Source organism: Lissotriton vulgaris, chromosome 9 (genome assembly GCF_964263255.1).
Source record: "Lissotriton vulgaris chromosome 9, aLisVul1.2, whole genome shotgun sequence".
NCBI lineage: Eukaryota > Metazoa > Chordata > Amphibia > Caudata > Salamandridae > Lissotriton > Lissotriton vulgaris.
In genome coordinates, this window is record NC_141697.1 from 518,669,583 (window position 1) to 518,686,974 (window position 17,392).

At 47.2% G+C, this 17,392-nt stretch overlaps 1 protein-coding gene across 2 annotated transcripts in view; it reads left to right on the forward strand.

Annotated features, from left to right (window-relative positions):
* KIAA0586 (KIAA0586 ortholog) overlaps positions 1–17,392 on the forward strand; it is a 637,696-nt gene that overhangs the window by 517,571 nt on the left and 102,733 nt on the right. For both annotated transcript variants that reach the window (XM_086937986.1, XM_086937987.1), the window contains exon 26: positions 3,841–3,978. In XM_086937986.1, coding sequence (XP_086794112.1) covers positions 3,841–3,978 — 138 coding nt within the window. The remainder of the gene's footprint in view (positions 1–3,840; positions 3,979–17,392) is intronic.

A 17,392-nucleotide genomic window follows, 5' to 3' on the forward strand; every position in this document is an offset into this window, starting at 1 on the left:
CCCAGAGGTGAGAGGACATCTGCATCGTTTGCTGAAGGAGATGAGGGTCTGTCTAATGTGCCTAGAAACCTTCCTGCTTTCTTTCTTCTTTTTATTTTTTTTAGAGTTTTATATAGCGCGAACTGGAACCGAAGATATCGGGTATCAGAGCGCTTTACATAGCACCAGTTTAGTTACACAAGGACACATTCATTTTTGTTAGGCACGGGGAGATTAAATGATTTGCCCAGAATCACAGGATGTTGAGATCGTTGCCGAGACTCGAACCCGGTCCCCCAGCTTCGACGTCGACCGCCCTAGCCCTAAGGCTACATCTTCTCCCCTCTCCTGCTGAGAGTGTAATGAAATGTACTTGATCCTGCAAGAAGAGAGACTATCCCGGAGGAGAAGCCCAGCATATTCCCAGTGTTAGACCTGGCACCATTGGCGTGGGTCTCTCTTCCATTTTTTGCTTTTGCCTCATGTGTTTTTGCTGGTGTTAGATGCTTTGGGCACTGTGCCACTGCTATCCAGTGCCACAGTGCAAGTGCTCCCAATTGTAAATTGATGTATTAATCAGTGGTTTCATGTTTGGCTATTTGGTTTACTTGTTAGACCCTAGTCTAGTGCACTGAGTGTGTCCAGGGCGTGTAAATCCAAATGATGTTGGTGGGCCTGCAGCACTGGTTGTGCCACCCACAGAAGCAGCCTGGACTCAGAATAATAAAATACATCTTTTAGTGACGTTTATTTTAATATTCTGTGTTTGCAAATACCACTTTTAGAAAGTAGGTATTTGATTGACTAACCATTCAAATCTGCCTCTGCTTGGTTGTGTATTCCTTTGTCTGGTTTTGTGAGTGACAGGGCTGGGGGATTCCAGGAGACAGGCTGAGTCACCCAGTGGTGAATAGGGAGATCTACATCTAGATGGGAGGGAGGAGTTGTACCTAAACCTTGAATAGGGCTGTGCCTGCCTTCCACAATGCTGGCTCCACCCACTGGGGAGCAGCTGATGTTGCTGCCCTGCACACTGAAAGAAGAGAAGGAGTCCTGTAAACAAAGTGCTCCAGGACTGTACTTGCCTTCCACAATGCTGGCTCCACCTCCTGTGGGGCGTCTGATGTGCCTGCCCTGCACTGTGAAAGGAAAGGAGAAGTCTGGTAAACAGAGTGCTTCAGAACTGGTTTGGACTGGGCAAAGGCCCCTCTCCCCTCAGAGAACTAAGGATTTTGGGGTATGAATATTGGGACCCTGATCCCAAGAAATTAGATCCCTTTTGGACTACAAGAAGAAACCTTTACTGAGAGGAACCTGAAGAAACTGAGGAGACAGTATTCTCAAGCTGAAGTGCTGCTTGGGGGATTGGCCTGCAGTGGTTGCCTTACTGCTAAAGAAAGGAGAAAGGAACTTTGTGTACTTTGCTTTCAACTTGTGAAGGATATCAAAGGGCTTGGAAAAGAGCTTGCCTCCTGCTGAAGTCTCAGGGACAACAAACTTCAACCCCCAGCTCCCCAGAGTTCTTTTGGAAGTGCCTGCTGGTGTTTTGGGCCTTCTGAGGAACTGCGTGTCGCAAGGAGCTGGAAGCGCGACTCAACGAGAAGAAGCGTGTCGCTGTCGCTGTGCCTGCCGTCGCAACTCCGAAGGAGGGTGTCGCCGCTGGAACTGTCGCACTGCACTGCATCGGAGAGAAGCGTGCCGCAACAAAGAGGAAGTGTGTCGCCGTCGCTGCTGCTGCCGTCGCAACTCCGAAGTATGGTGTCGCCGCTGGAACTGTCGCACTGCACCGCATCGGAGAAAAGCACCTCGCATCCCTGAGAAGCGCGCCGCCGTCTGAGCTGCTGCGGTCGCATTTTGGATGTCGCCACTGTAGTTGTCATATCGAGCGGAAGCTTCACGCATCGTGGGAGAAGAGTGTCGCCGCTGGAGCTGTTGCCGTCGCATCATCAGGCTGTCGCCGCTGCAGTCCACGTATCGAACCGAGAACTTGTCGCATCCCTGAGAAACGTGCCGCATCTGGAAGATCTTCACGTCTTTATTTCTTTGCACCTGAACTTTGCCGCATTTCCCCAACTGCGACATTGCTTGTCGTGGAAGGCCAACGCAACCTAAAGTACATTGACGCAAAGTGTCGCATCTAAGAACTGAACTAAGCTTAATCTACCATCTTAAAGTAACAGTATTGTGTATTTTTGTCGTTTATGGTCTTTTGGTAACTCTATATAAAGTCTACTTATTTTTTATATAAAACCTTTGTGGTGTCCATTTGTAGTGTTGTCACTGGGTTACTGTATGTGGCCACAAATGCTTAACTTACAACGCCTCTGAGATAAAGCCTGTCTGCTCGTGCCAAGCTACCAAGGGGGTGAGCATGGGTTATTTTAGGAGTGTAATCCCCTTATCCTGACTAGAGGCGAGGGTCCCTATTTGTCACAAGTACCTACCTGTGCCAATTAGAGACCCCCAAATCTAACTCCCAGCATGGAGGAGCACACAGAGACTGCTGATTACTGCAGAGAGTGAAACCATAGGCGACCCATGGTAAGAGGGCATTCCACAGTTGCATGGACCAGTTTTCGAGTGCGAAGAACAAGCATCATTGTTTGAACTGGCAATTTGCTGTGAGCCTTGGAGACAGTGCTGTTGCTTCTGATGCCTGGAAGAGGAGCCTCATTGCCACAAAATCAGAAAACCCGCTAATCTGCCCAGAGGCCATAACTGCGTTACATGAGCAGGTGTCCATCTGGTTAAGGAGTCTGCCTCTTGCGAAGAATCGTGCCGCTACACGGGTCTGCAAAGCTCCCTTCATCAAGCGGCACCTGTTTCTGCTGCCTGCAGAAGGGAAGCCGCTGCTGCGAGAGCAGTTATGAAGACTGCAGCTGTAGAACTGCAAAGCCATTTCATGAATCAATGGGGGGAGAAGGAAGGAATTGTGACTCATTCAGCTTCCTTGTCATAATATCAAATAATCAGTAGTGAATGAATCACTCAACCAGGGCTAGCAACTTTGTGATAAAAAGCCCTCAATCACGTTTAGCACGGTCGTAAGGCGGTATATCTTGGTTCTCCGCCAAGTTTAAAATGATGCTTACACGTTTTTAAACTTGGCGGAGAACCACGATATACCGCCTTACGACCGTGCTAAACGTGATTGAGGGCTTTTTATCACAAAGTTGCTAGCCCTAGTCGAGTAATTCATTCCCTACTGTATTGAACTGCAAAGCCAGCCATCAGGTAAAAGTGAAGCTTTCCTGCGACCAGGATGAGAGACTAGAATACGCTAATATTTGCCATGTGAACGTAAGAGTTTTGCCAAGAAATCGAAAGACATTGAACTAGGTTACGCATTTGATCAGTGGGATATTTGAAGTAATTTGCACCTGTACCTGATCATTGCTGATGCCCACAGTACAGTACACTATGCTTTTGTGTTTGTTGGTTGGCGGTTGAGTTCTGAGCTCTTGTCCTCCACACTACCTACCAGAGAAGCATTGAACTACTTGCCATTGCTATCCTGAGAGTCAAGTGTGGAATGGTTGTACTTTGCCCAGTTTGAAAGACAGACATCAGTGGCAAACCTCACACATTACTGTTGGGGCCAGTAGGCTCTGTTTTTCACCACACTTGTCTAGATTTCACCCTAATTCGGTGCATTCTTTTTTTTCGTGATATTCTTGAACATTATATTGATGTTTGATGACTTTGTGATGATCCTTTGATAGAAAAAAATTGAAATGTGGATAATGCTTGGTTTGTGGATTTGTTACTATATTCAAGATTTTTTTTTAACTAAGGGCTCTCGCATTTGACTTGCATTTTCTCTTAGTCACAAGATACTAATGATAAACTTTGCTTCTGCAGGACTATGACCCTCCCAGTGAGGGACAAGTAGTACTTCAACGGCCCCACCAAAATCACCACCGAGATCCAGTTCTCTCACTGCTGGTTAAACTAAACAAAGCCCAAGTAACCTCAAATCAATTCATCTACAATTCTGAGGTATGACTCATTTTATTTTACATTGTTTGAGAAGCTCACCTGTGATTCTCCAACGACAGAGTACTGTACCGCCTGCTTTCCCAGCAGGTCGAGAGGCGATTGCCAAGTGATATAGGTAGGCCCCATGAGCCTACTTAGGTGTCATCAAGAACAAGAGGTTATTCTGTTAACTTGTCTGTTGGACTGCACATAAAATATTCAAGTTTCCTCCCAGAGTGCACCCCCAAGCAGTTTGGTCAAGGCACTGCTTCACACTTATTCGCACACCCAGAAGAGTGGCTTCAAGTGTCACTTCCCTTGTACTGTTGGTCAGTACTTGAAATGGAAAAATAGAAGTGCTTGTTTCTGAGAAGTGCTGGTACTCTACAATTAAAAGTATTACGTTTCTCTTGAGAAGTGCAGGAACTCTCCCCCTCAAAATTAAAAAGTGCTGGTACTCCGTACCGGTCAGTACTGGCCCATTTAAAGCACTGCTGTTGGTCTAAGCTCCGTCTGGTGGCTTAGTGGGCTAATTCGCCCACTGTAGGGGCCTGTGTGTGACTTCATGGTCACAGGTTTATATCCCAGCGGGCCCACTCAACCTTTCATCCTTCAAAACAATGAGTACCATTGAATTGGGTAACAATTAGCTGCCTGCCATCGTTTACAAGTTCAAGAGGGGCAATCTCTCGGAGTCAGCTTACTCCCTATAATAGTTCCCCCCCCCCCCCCCCCCCCTTCTCATTTAAAAACAGGCACAAATGCTATGGAGTTTTCTTAATCCATTTATTTGCAGAAATCGTCTGCTATGATGCCTTTTGACCTCTTATCTCAGCCTTAATCATATACTGCGGTGCCATATTGCAAGCATATTTACAGTGCATGCGTAGATTAATTCAAATTGACATAAAGAAAATACTCGTCGCATGCCAAGCATCATGTAGTCAAACAAGGGAAACGCAAATGTTCATGTTAATAATTTAAATCACTGTATACTTTTATGTTTGATGGTATTACATTGATTGCATGATTGTGTCGTCTGTACTTAGTATCACTTTATGCTTTATCATTAATTCCAAGTTACGCCACCGGTGAGATCAAATTTCATTCACTAAATCTAATAGAAAATTCATAGTATGCGTTTCTACATTTTAAATACTGACGACCACAGTCTGGTTCAGTTTATTATGTGATATGTTCCTCCGCTCCGTTTTTGTGATATTTTCCTTTCAGCCTATCAAAGCCGAGCTTAGCTGCCGAAACGAGTCATGCCGGACAATTACTGCAAATAAATGGAATATATATATGTATGTGCGTATATATATATATATATATATATATATATATGTGTGTGTGTGTGTACGTGTATATATATATATACAACTGTATGTGGATAATGATGAATTAAAGACCAGACTTCACCGTAAATCCACAGCGGGTAATTCAATTTTACATGCGCAAAGTGCCCATCCCATCCACACAATTAACAGTATACCCTATGGGGAATTTATCCGAATCTGTCGGATTTGTAGTGATAGGGCAACAGTTGATTCCTGTCTGGCAGAGTCAGTGCAACGTTTCCTCAGTAGAGGATACACTAAGAAGGTCCTCGACCAAGCCTTACCTAAGGCTAAGTTACTCAATCGAGATGTTCTACTGGCTCCTAAAGTTCTCACCCCAAAAACCACTGAATGTTCAGTGAGGCTGATCACCACCTTCTGTGCCCAAGAAAGGACCATCCGCCGTATCATCTGTGCGGAATTGCCTATTATTCTAACTGACAACATCTTGGGACCTATTATGCCTAAAGCACCTGTGATTCAAATCAGGAGGGCTCCCTCTATGTGGGATGCCCTAGAAAAGCCTATGCCTGAAATTACACCAAAAAAATCCTGGCTGAACGAGATGGGATTCTTTAAATGTACGTCTTGCCGTGCATGCAGTTTTGCGAAGAATAGCACCCACTAGTCAACAGCTTTTAGTGAGGCTAAAATACAGATTCAAGAGTATCTAACATGCAGGTCTGAGTATGTTGTTTACAAACTGAAGTGTACCTGCAACCTTGAGTACAAAGGGAGTACGAAACTCCCTGTGCACAAACGCATCCTGCAGCACATAAGGGCTATTGTGAACTCCGACGCCAACTATCCGGTGGCGAGACACTTTAAGGCGGTTCACAATAAGCAACTGAAGGACTTGGAATACACCGTCCTTTGCTCTGTTCCACAGCCCGGCCGGGGTGGGAACAGGGATAAGTTATTGAGACAGAAAGAATCTCATTTTATTTTGTCACTTAACACTAGAGCCCCTAATGTATTGAATTTGACGGAGGTCCTTCACAATTTTTTGTGATCTACCTATGGATCACTGACACATAACCTGTATTGTATCTTTTAAACCGACTTATGTGCCTTATACTAAGAATAGTGAGGAACACATTCGATCCTTTTAGGTTTTGTCCTTATCTACAACTGACTCACTATGCGACTTCTTCTGGGTTTTGTTTTAGCTAAACATACTCATGGATCTAATTAGATAACCTAGTGTTATTTAAACAGTAATAATGGGAGTTCTCTATACAGTTGCTTCACAAGCTAAAAACAAGCACACTCTGTTTAAGAAATTGTAAGAAAGTTTTATAAATTATGAAAAATTTTGATTCAGCTAGCACGTTTGCACTTTTTACAGTCTTAAATACTGCTGCTTCCTAGTATTTAGCTATGAGGGACTGTTTTGAATATTTTGGTCTTATGATCTTTTCAACCACATGGATTTGACTATTGAAAATTGGGAATTGATAATACATCAAGTAGAATATGAACTATCATTTTAAAAGACATTGTATATATTTGTATGTATAGAAAGCTACCAGTTATATAATGAATACTTTTTTATGGATTCATGCCTTTTATACTTAAATGACTATGAATTATCCACGTTCTGACACTTGTCTAAACTTTTGTCTATTTATATATTCCCTGTCTAAATCCGTTATGTGTTTTTTTAATATAGATTGGCCTTTGTTTAAAAATTCTACAGTCCCCGGATCTAAAGAACACTATGTTGTGATTTTGAAGCGGTTTTGTAAAACTTGTCTGTTTATTATGTTTATTATATTTTTTCACTTTATGGGTGTGTTTTACTTCTATGTTTACTATTTATTTGCAATGCACTCTGGGGCGCATCTTGTGACCAAGCTCCTTCGTGGAGCGAAACGCGTCATGGATGGGTATTTTTCCCTTTATTTCTAATAAATAAATTCACTCTGCTCTTCACCTGAAAATTGGATTTGGTGTCCTGCTTGCTGCGAGTGTGAAGGCGAGTTCGAGGTCCCCACCTGGTTTCCCTTCGCCGAGTATTGACGGAACAGGAATATCGTTGCATATATATATGTATGTGTGTGTGCGTATATATATGTGTGCGTATATTCTATATAAATGAAAATGTTAATGTTTGTTTGTTCAAAATCTTAAATCTCTGAAAGTTCTTCACCGATTTCTTTGAAATTTGGATACAACGTTGGATTCGAATACGAGCATGTTTTTGTATACACAACGTTGGATTCAAATACGCGCGTGTTTTTAATCGAAAGCCCGAACAGACACATAAAAATGTCAATGTTCGTTTTTTCGAAATCTTAAATCTCAGAAAGTTCTTCACCGATTGCTTTGAAATTTTGACACAATGTTGGATTCGATTAAACGCGTTTCCAATACGCTTGTGTTTTTAATCGAAAGGCCGAACAGACCCTATTTATTTGTTTGCTGCGCAACAACTACAAGGGACGCATAGAGACAATAGTCTACATATATTAGGATGGACAGTTAGTGTCAGGATGGCAGACTGGGAAGTGGGTGGAGGGAGGGGGGAGGAGTTGGTTCACTTTGCAACATTAAGAAAGGACGAATAGAGACAATAGTCTACATATATTAGGATGGACAGTTGGTGTCAGGATGGCAGACCGGGAAGTGTGTGGAGGGAGGGGATAGGAGTTGGTTCACTTTGCAATATTAGCGCGTGTTTATATATACACAATGTTGGATTCAAATACGCGCGTGTCCAATACACGCATGTTTTTAATCGACAGGCCGAACCTACCCTATCGATTTAGTTGCTGTGCAACAAATACAAGGGACGCATAGAGACAATAATCTTCATATATTAGGATGGACAGTTGGTGTCAGGATGGCAGACCGGGAAGAGGGTGGAGGGAGGGGGGAGGAAATGGTTCACTTTGCAACACTAAGCAAGGACGCATAGAGACAGTTGGTGTCGGGATGGCAGACCGGGAAGTGGGTGGAGGGACGGGGGAGGAAATGGTTCACTTTGCAACATTAGCGTGTGTTTATATACACACCGCGGTGGATTTGAATACAAGCATGTACAATACACGCATGTTTTTAATCGACAGGCCGAACAGACCCTATTTATTTGTTTGCTGCGCAACAACTACAAGGGACGCATAGAGACAATAGTCTACATATATTAGGATGGACAGTTGGTGTCAGGATGGCAGACTGGGAAGTGGGTGGAGGGAGGGGGGAGGAGTTGGTTCACTTTGCAATATTAGCTCGTGTTTATATATACACAATGTTGGATTCGAATACGCACATGTCCAATACGCGCGTGTTTTTAATCGACAGGCCGAACTGACCCTATCGATTTGGTTGCTGTGCAACAAATACAAGGGACGCATAGAGACAATAGTCTTCATATATTAGGATGGACAGTTGGTGTCAGGATGGCAGACCGGGAAGAGGGTGGAGGGAGGGGGGCGGAGTTGGTTCACTTTGCAACATTAAGCAAGGACGCATAGAGACAATAGTCTACATATATTAGGATGAACAGTTGGTGTCGGGATGGCAGACCGAGAAGTGGGTGGAAGGAGGGGGGAGGAAATGGTTCACTTTGCAACATTAGCGTGTGTTTATATATACACAGCGGTGGATTTGAATACACGCATATACAATACGTGCATGTTTTTAATCGACAGGCCGAACAGACCCTATTGATTTGGTTGCTGTGCAACAAATACAAGGGACGCATAGAGACAATAATCTTCATATATTAGGATGGACAGTTGGTGTCAGGATGGCAGACCGGGAAGAGGGTGGAGGGTGGAGGGAGGGGGGAGGAAATGGTTCACTTTGCAACATTAAGCAAGAACGCATAGAGACAGTTGGTGTCGGGATGGCAGACCGGGAAGTGGGTGGAGGGACGGGGGAGGAAATGGTTCGCAACAAATACAAGGGACGTATAGAGACGATAGTCTACATATATTAGGATGGACATTTGGTGTCAGGATGTCAGACCGGGAAGTGGGTGGAGGGAGGGGGGAGGAGTTGGTTCTCTTTGCAACATTAAGTAAGGACGCATAGTGACAATAGTCTACATATAGTAGGATGGACAGTTGGTGTCAGGATGGCAGACCGGAAAGTTGGTGGAGGGAGAGGGGAGGAGTTGGTTCACTTTGCAACATTAGCGCGTGTACAATACGCGTGTGTTTTCAATCGAAAGGACGAACAGACCCTATTGATTTGCTTTCTGCGCAACAACTACAAGGGACGCATACAGACAATAGCCACAAAAACATATTGTATACCCACAAGCATTGTAAAATTAAACATATTAGAAATGTGCGCTCACTCTTTTCTTTCTCTTCCATTTAACCAGACTGAGCCACAGCAACGCGTGGCCGGGTACAGCTAGTTACAAATTATTTTAACTTGCTGCACAAATTTAATCCCTTTCATCCCGGTGTTGGTTAAATACCTTTTGTTAAAAGAAACATACATGAAAAATATTCCATGGCATGAATCATCTATGCTTCTGTGTAGAATATAATGTGCTATTCATTACCTTTATTGCATAAGTTTATGGGCTGCATGACTCACTTGAAGCTTCGCTTCTTGTGTGTCATGGCACGACCCGAGTGCCAATACTAGTGATAAATAGCATATTACACTCTGCGCAAATGCATGTATGATATATTTTAAAAAATCTGCTTTCCAGTTTACCATTCATTCCATTCTTGAACCAGTTTCCAAACACTGATAATAAAACACAAAATACTATCCCACCAAATGCGTCTTCTAACTGACAGATTTTTCGAATTTCTGCTACAAAAATATTATGCTACAATAACCTTGTATTAAAAATATCGACAACCAGAATATCGTGGAGGTAAGTAGGTATAGGTACATCTACCATATATAATATAGAAAGAGATGTACTATCACTTTACTCCACTTTGTACATGTACATATCGTAAGGCACGTAGATGTGGAGTTAAGTGTAAAATTACAGGACTCCAAGTGTTGACTTTTAAAATAAATAGGAAAAGAGTTCGGGAACTGGCTGCAACTTACAAGGGAGGAGGCTTACAGGATGCTAGGTCTTTACTATTATTTTTTTGAATATATGAGAAGGCCAGAGAACCCACCAGACTCGTCAGGGAGGGTGCGAGGCTGTGCACCGAGTATTTCATGTCCATATTAATTAGGGCGGTGGTGGGACTGGTTTGAGGGTATCCAGAACGAGAAGTTTGTAACCTCTGGGTCATAGATAACTTGAGTTTTGCTCGCTTTTTCTAGGACATCAAGTGGAATGCTGTCGTGGAAAACACTCATCTACTATTCACATGGTAATTAATTGACTTTTTCCCTCTAGTATTTTATAGCGCCAACTTGACCCAAAGGTATTGGGGCGCTTTACATGAGCACCAGCTACGTTACACACAGACACTTTAATTTTTTCTAGGCACGGGGAGATTAAGTGATTTGCCCAGGATCACAAGATGTTTAGTATTGCCAAGACCCGGTTCCCCAGATTGGAGATCGACCGCCCTAGCCGTTAGGCTACATCCTCTCCCCAAACTGGCACTGTAATGCCACCCCTCTAACCCTATGCTAATTAGCCGAAAAGAGCCTTATGCGCTGACATTTTCTTTATTGTATATTACTGATTTGTTTTTATCACCATATTATTTAATACTGGTGTGTGTTTTATGTCAACAATTTGTCACAACAATTTTGAATGATAAATTGCGGAGGACGTTATTTTTGAACAGCTAAAGGTGTATATTTACAACTGGCCACTAGATGTCTCCCTGGGATCACATAAAAAATTGTTCAAAGCCTTAGTAATTCGGAATAACTATTTTTCCTTTGTATTTGCTTTTACTTTTAAGAAAGTGTTACTTTGGTAGTCTTATCTTATTTTCGTTAGTTTAGCGTGTGAATTTTGAAAACATACTCCCATGTATAATGCTTCCTAATAATATATATATTTTTTATTTCGTCGGCACTCGACACTGGTTTCAGCATTTCTAAACACTGCCAGAGCGCTAATTTAGAAAATGTATATCGCATTGCTAATCGGTGTGTTTCTGTCCCAAGTATTGAATGTAATCCTGTGTATTTTTTCTTTATTTTAAAAATTGCCCACGTTTTTTTAAATCTTTATTTTAAAAATTGCCCACGTTTTTTATTTCTTTAGAGTCCACCACCGGCGCTTCCGATTATAGGAGTTGATGAATACCAAGTAGAGTTGATTCCACCTCATGCCTCTTGCTTAAAATCCCACCCCCTACTTTTCCTGCATTTATCACATTCATGTAGGTTCTTTTGTCATCCTTGCGTTCTTCCTTTGTGGTAGTATTTCCCAATATCTCTCTTCCTCCTTCTTTCGCCCTGTCTCGCCTAATTTACTTCAAAGCTTGATGACGAAAAATCAACCCTGGTCCCCAAACCGACTGCCAGGAAAAAAAAAATGTCAACTCTATTTTGAACTCCACATATACAGTGTGAAATTAAGCAGTCGCTTTATTGAGCATGACAACCGCGACTTTAAAGAAAGCACTACCAACTCCTATGATAAATAAGCATTGGCAAGGAAAATAGGTCCTGGCTTTTTAATCTAAGACCTTTTGCCAGTGTAGTTTGAAGATCCTGCTCAGCATCGCCAAAAAAAGGGAAAGGACAGGATGATAGTGGTCGCGTTATTCCATTTGTGCGTGCATGTGTGATGACATATGCACGCGTCACCAAGAAAGCACGCGCCTGCATAACAATGCAGGTGACATTTCATTTCTAGGTCGAGCATTCGAGACCTTTTGTATATACTTTAGTATATACTTATATGTGTATGTACTTTGTGGGCTTTGGAGATCAGCCCTAGGACTTGTCTGCTTCCACTTAAGGACTTTTTTTCTGTTCAACTTTCTCTATTTAACTGTCTTGATAGACTACCAGTAGAGGTCAGTAAAATACCAGAATTGATTTCTGCTTGTTCAACTGCCTCTATTTAACTGTCTTGATAGAAAACGATCAGTAGAGGCCAGTAAAATACCAGAATTGCTTTCTGCTGACGGACTTTCGTTTTTTACATTTCTGGCAACTGACTCTATTTTACTTTCTTGATAGAAATCGACCAGCAGAGGTCAGTAAAATACCAGAATCAATTTAGCATTCTCTAGATTCCAGTCCATAGAAATTGTTTTCCACAAGCACCCATAGACAACAATATTTTTCTCAAATCTTGTATTTTCAGTGATATGACTACCGAAGGCCCTGATTTTATAATAAAACAAGAGCTTTGGACTATACTATTTCCTGCTGAAAGGCAGTATTTCTCTCCATGTGTTCCCATACCTGGCGTGTCACGAAGTTTGGTGCTTTCTTCTCTCCATGTTAAAGAACAGTAGATCTTTCAGCACCCAGGCTAATGTGCTGCATAGCTAAATACATATAAGTTCCCAAAGGCTAGACATATTGCATTTTAAATGCTTGTATCTGAAAGAAACACGTTAGTATTAGATTCCTTACCTTAGAATATCCCCAGGCGTCAGACTGGATCCAAAATTTTTTGCGTAGCAATACCCCTGCGCGTCGTTAGGCGTCGTCTCCGGCTCCGCTTCCGTCGTTGGCGTCGTCTGCGCCGGGATGACGTCGTCGGAGTACTTAGACGCCGCCTATGCGCGCTGACGTCAGTTCTTCTTTTTTCCGCGCCTGCTAGCGCAGATCCGGAGAAGCTCTACCCCTTAGTCACTTTTTGACTAGAACTGTTTGATCGTTTTTGATCTTCTTCGAGTCGCTCGACTCTTCAGGTGCCGGTAGGGATGCCCGGGTTCAAGCCCTGCTCGAGGTGTTTTCGACTGATGTCGAGGACCGACCCCCATCGCCGGTGTCTGCAGTGCCTAGGCCTCGACCACGACGACCGTTCTTGCTCCGACTTTCGAGCTCTGACGTCGAAGGTTAGGCGGGAGTGGTCCCGCAAGCGGCTCGAGCTCCGGCAGTTGGCCCCGTGCCATTCGAGGTCCCGGTCCCATGGGAGGTCGAGGGATCGGTCGCGGGGACGGACCCCTCGCAGCTCCGGAAGTCGGCATCGGTCTTTTGGTTCCTCCTCAGGTAAGAGGCATGAGAGGTCGTAGCGGCGTCATCGCTCCTCCGACCGCCCCCAACGCTCGCCCAACGCGGCCGGGGTTTTGGGTGGCACTGCCCACGCGGCTCCGCAGTCGCTAGCGCCGCATCCTGCCCCATACCTTCGGGTCCCTGAACAGGGTGCGACGCTGGAGGAGATCGAGCGGTACCTCATGGCCATGAGGTCGCTCTCTTCTCCACCGGACCCCACGGCGCCTTCGGGCCCAGTGGGTCCGGCTCCGGGGCCTGGCGGGTCGAGTGCTCCGGCACCGACGCCGCAGACGGCTTCGGCGCCGCCGGCGACATCAGTCCCGGTGCCGCAGTCCCCGGCCGGATCCGGCTCCAGATCCGGTTCCGGGTCGACGCCGGTCGACCTCACGACCTCACCGGCGCCGTCCCCAAGGGTGTCACCTCCGGCGCCGACTTCGGTCGACGCCGGCCCCAGTTCTTCTGTCAATCCCGTTCAGCCGTCGACACGGCCCCGTTGGGCGCCGTACGAGACGGCTTTGGGTACATTCTACTTTAATTAACGGGCCCCAATTGTTGATCCTGGCTACCAGGCATTGGGTGATGAAGAGGACTGGGAGGGGTCTGAGGACCCTCTGACAAAGGAATGTCAGGACCAAATGGACTGGACAGAGGAGCTTGGGGAAGCCAGTGGCCTGGATCTCTCTCCAGACACTGGTTTTGTCTCCCCTCCAACCGTGGCTACGGAGGAGGGGGCAGCGTATAGCGTAGTACTGATGCGGGCGACTACGGCCTTAAACCTTACGCTCCCCTCAGCGGCCGTGAGGACTAATCTCCTCACCGAGGTCCTCAAACCGCAGTCCAGCTCGGTCGAGCCGCTGCTGCCGTTCAATGAGGCCTTATGTGAGGTTCTGCTCGGCACCTGGTCCAAGCCCGCCTCGGGACAGCCTGTGGACAGGAACGTGGCCAGACGCTACCGCCCAGCTCCGGGTGACCCAAGTTTCCTGTCGACCCATCCAACCCCTGAGAGCCTGGTTATCCAGGCCTCTAACTTCCAGACCGCATTCCGGTCGGCACATCCCGACAGGGAATCCAAGAGGTTCGAACAGTTTGGCAAGAAGGTGTTCTCGTCCCTTAGTCTGGGACTGCGGTCAGTCAACACCGCATGCCTCTTGGGCCGCTACACCCACACCCTATGGGACACGGTTGCAGACGTGCTGCCACAATGCTCTGAGGAGGTCAGGGCTAAACTCACCCAAGCCCTAGCGGAGGGTCGAGATGCGGCACGGTACTCTATCCGGTGCGGACTGGATACCACCGATACGCTAGGCAGAGCGATGGCCACGACTGTGGTGGTCAGACCACGCCTGGCTACGGTGCGCCAATTTTTCGGCCGATGTCCAGGCCACGCTTCTGGACATGCCGTTTGATGGCCGTCGCCTGTTTGGCAACCAGGCAGACCACGCACTTGAGCGCTTTAAGGACTCCAGGGCTACGGCCAAGTCTTTGGGCCTCTCGGCCCCGCGCCAGCAAATGGGTGCCTTTCGCTCCTTTCGTGGCCAAGGAAGGGGCGCCCCCACACGGACCGTCAGCCACACACCGCAGCAGAATGTCCAGCGCGGTGGCGGCCGTGGGAACCGCCAGGGAGGCGGTCGGGGTCCCAGGCGAGGCCAGTCCGCACCCGCTCCCGCAGCTCCCGCCTCAAAACCTTCCTAGTCCGAGATTTCAGGCCCATGTGACGCCGGTGGGGGGCAGGGTCCGCCATCACCTCTTCCACTGGCGCACAGTCACATCGGACAGGTGGGTGCTGCAAATCGTCCAAAGGGGCTACTCCCTCCCCTTTGAGTCGACCCCTCCAGCCATGCCGCCGCAGTACCACCGCGTGTCGGGGGACCACTTTCAACTTCTGCAAGAGGACGTTACGGCCCTCTTGGCCAAGGGGGCCATCGAGCGCGTTCCTGGGCCAGAAGTAGGGTGTGGTTGCTACTCCCACTACTTTCTGGTCCCCAAGAAGGGCAAAGGGGGCCTAGGCCCTATCTTGGACCTACGGAGCGTCAACGGCTTCCTCCGCATGGAGAAGTTCAAGATGTTTACTTTAGCTCAAGTCTTGACTGCCCTAGACCCGCAAGACTGGATGGTGGCGTTGGACTTGCAGGACGCCTACTTTCACATCCCCGTCCTGCCGGCCCACCGACGTTACCTGCTTTTCACGGTAGGCCTCGAGCATTTTCAATTCACCGTGCTCCCCTTTGGCCTCACAAGCGCCCCATGGGTGTTCACGAAAGTGATGGCGGTGGTCGCAGCTCATCTGCGCAGGTTGGGGGTTTCAGTCTTCCCCTACCTCGACGACTGGTTGTTGAAGGCGGGCTCGCCCCAGACAGTCGTCAACCACCTCCAGATTACGGCGGATCTCCTGCACCAGCTGGGGTTTTCCATCAACGTGCCGAAATTACACCTGTGCCCCTCTCAGAAGCTCCTCTTCATCGGAGCTGTTCTGGATTCGGCGCAGTTTTGGGTTTATCTTCCCGAGCAGCAAGTCCGGGATATTCAGGCGTTGATTCCCATCTTCCAGCCGCTATCCCGGGTTTCGGTCAGGTTGACGCTGCGGGTCCTGGGGCTGATGGCTTCCTGCATCCTTCTGGTGCATCACGCCCGGTGGTGGATGCTGGCTCTGCAGTGGTACCTGAAGTTTCAGTGGGCCCAGCATCAGGGCAACCTGTCCGACCATGTCCTGATCTCGGAGGGCACTGCGCGACAGTTGCAGTGGTGGCTCACGGACCGCGATTGGGTCAACGGCAGATCCCTCTCCCTTCCCCAACCGGAGCACGTGGTTGTGACGGACGCGTCCCTCCAGGGCTGGGGAGGCCACTTGGGAGATGCGGAGATCAGAGGCCTCTGGTCTCCGGCGGAGTCCCAGCTCCATATCAACCTTCTGGAACTGAGGGCGATTCGTCTAGCACTGAAAGCATTCCTCCCCTCTGTTCGGGGGAGTGTAGTGCAGGTGTTCACGAACAACACCACCGCCATGTGGTACTGCAACAAACAGGGCGGTGTGGGGTCCTGGACCCTCTGTCAAGAGGCTCTGCGGCTCTGGCAGTGGCTGGAACATCAGGGCGTGACCCTGGTGGTTAAACACCTGGCAGGTTCTCTGAACGCCAGGGCGGACGAACCCAGCCGACGGTGCTCGATGGATCACGAATGGCGTCTGAACTCGGACGTGGCGCAAGGCATCTTTCTGCAATGGGGAGAGCCTTGGTTAGATCTATTCGCCACCGAAGAGAACGCGCAATGTCATCAGTTCTCCGCGTTGGAATTTCCAAGGCGGCACTCGCTCGGCGACGCTTTTCGTCGCGAGTGGAGTTGCGGTCTGTTATACGCCTTTCCGCCTATACCACTTCTGCCCAGAGTGCTGAAGAAGATCAGGCGCGACCGGGCCCAGGTAATCCTTGTGGCTCCGGACTGGGCTGGAAGGTACTGGTATCCCGAGCTACTCAACATGTCAGTCGGTCCCCCGATCCATCTGCCTCTTCAGGAGGACCTTCTGTCGCAGCAGCAGGGGACGGTCCTCCACCCGAACCTGTCCTGTCTCCACCTCCATGCTTGGAGATTGAGCGGCGGCAGTTGAGGCCATTTGACTTGCCTCCTGAAGTTTGTAATGTTATTCTGGCAGCCAGGCGTCCCTCCACTAAGTCGGTATACGCCTGCCGGTGGAACAAGTTTGTGGCATGGTGCACAGCAAAGGCTGTGGATCCCCTTTCTGCCCCTCTTTCTGAAGTTCTTCTCTTCCTTCTTTCTCTTGCCCAGCAGGGCTCTGCTCTAGGCACTCTCAAGGGCTACCTTTCTGCCCTTTCAGCCTTCCTAAGGCTACCTGATCGACCTTCTTTGTTCAAGTCCCCTATAGTAACTCGTTTTCTCAAAGGCATCATACACATGTTTCCACCTGTCCCTTTTGTGATGCCTCAGTGGGTCTTGAACCTCGTTCTTACTTTCCTGATGTGCGCTCCCTTTGAGCCACTTCACTCTTGTCCTCTCCGTCTTCTCACCTTAAA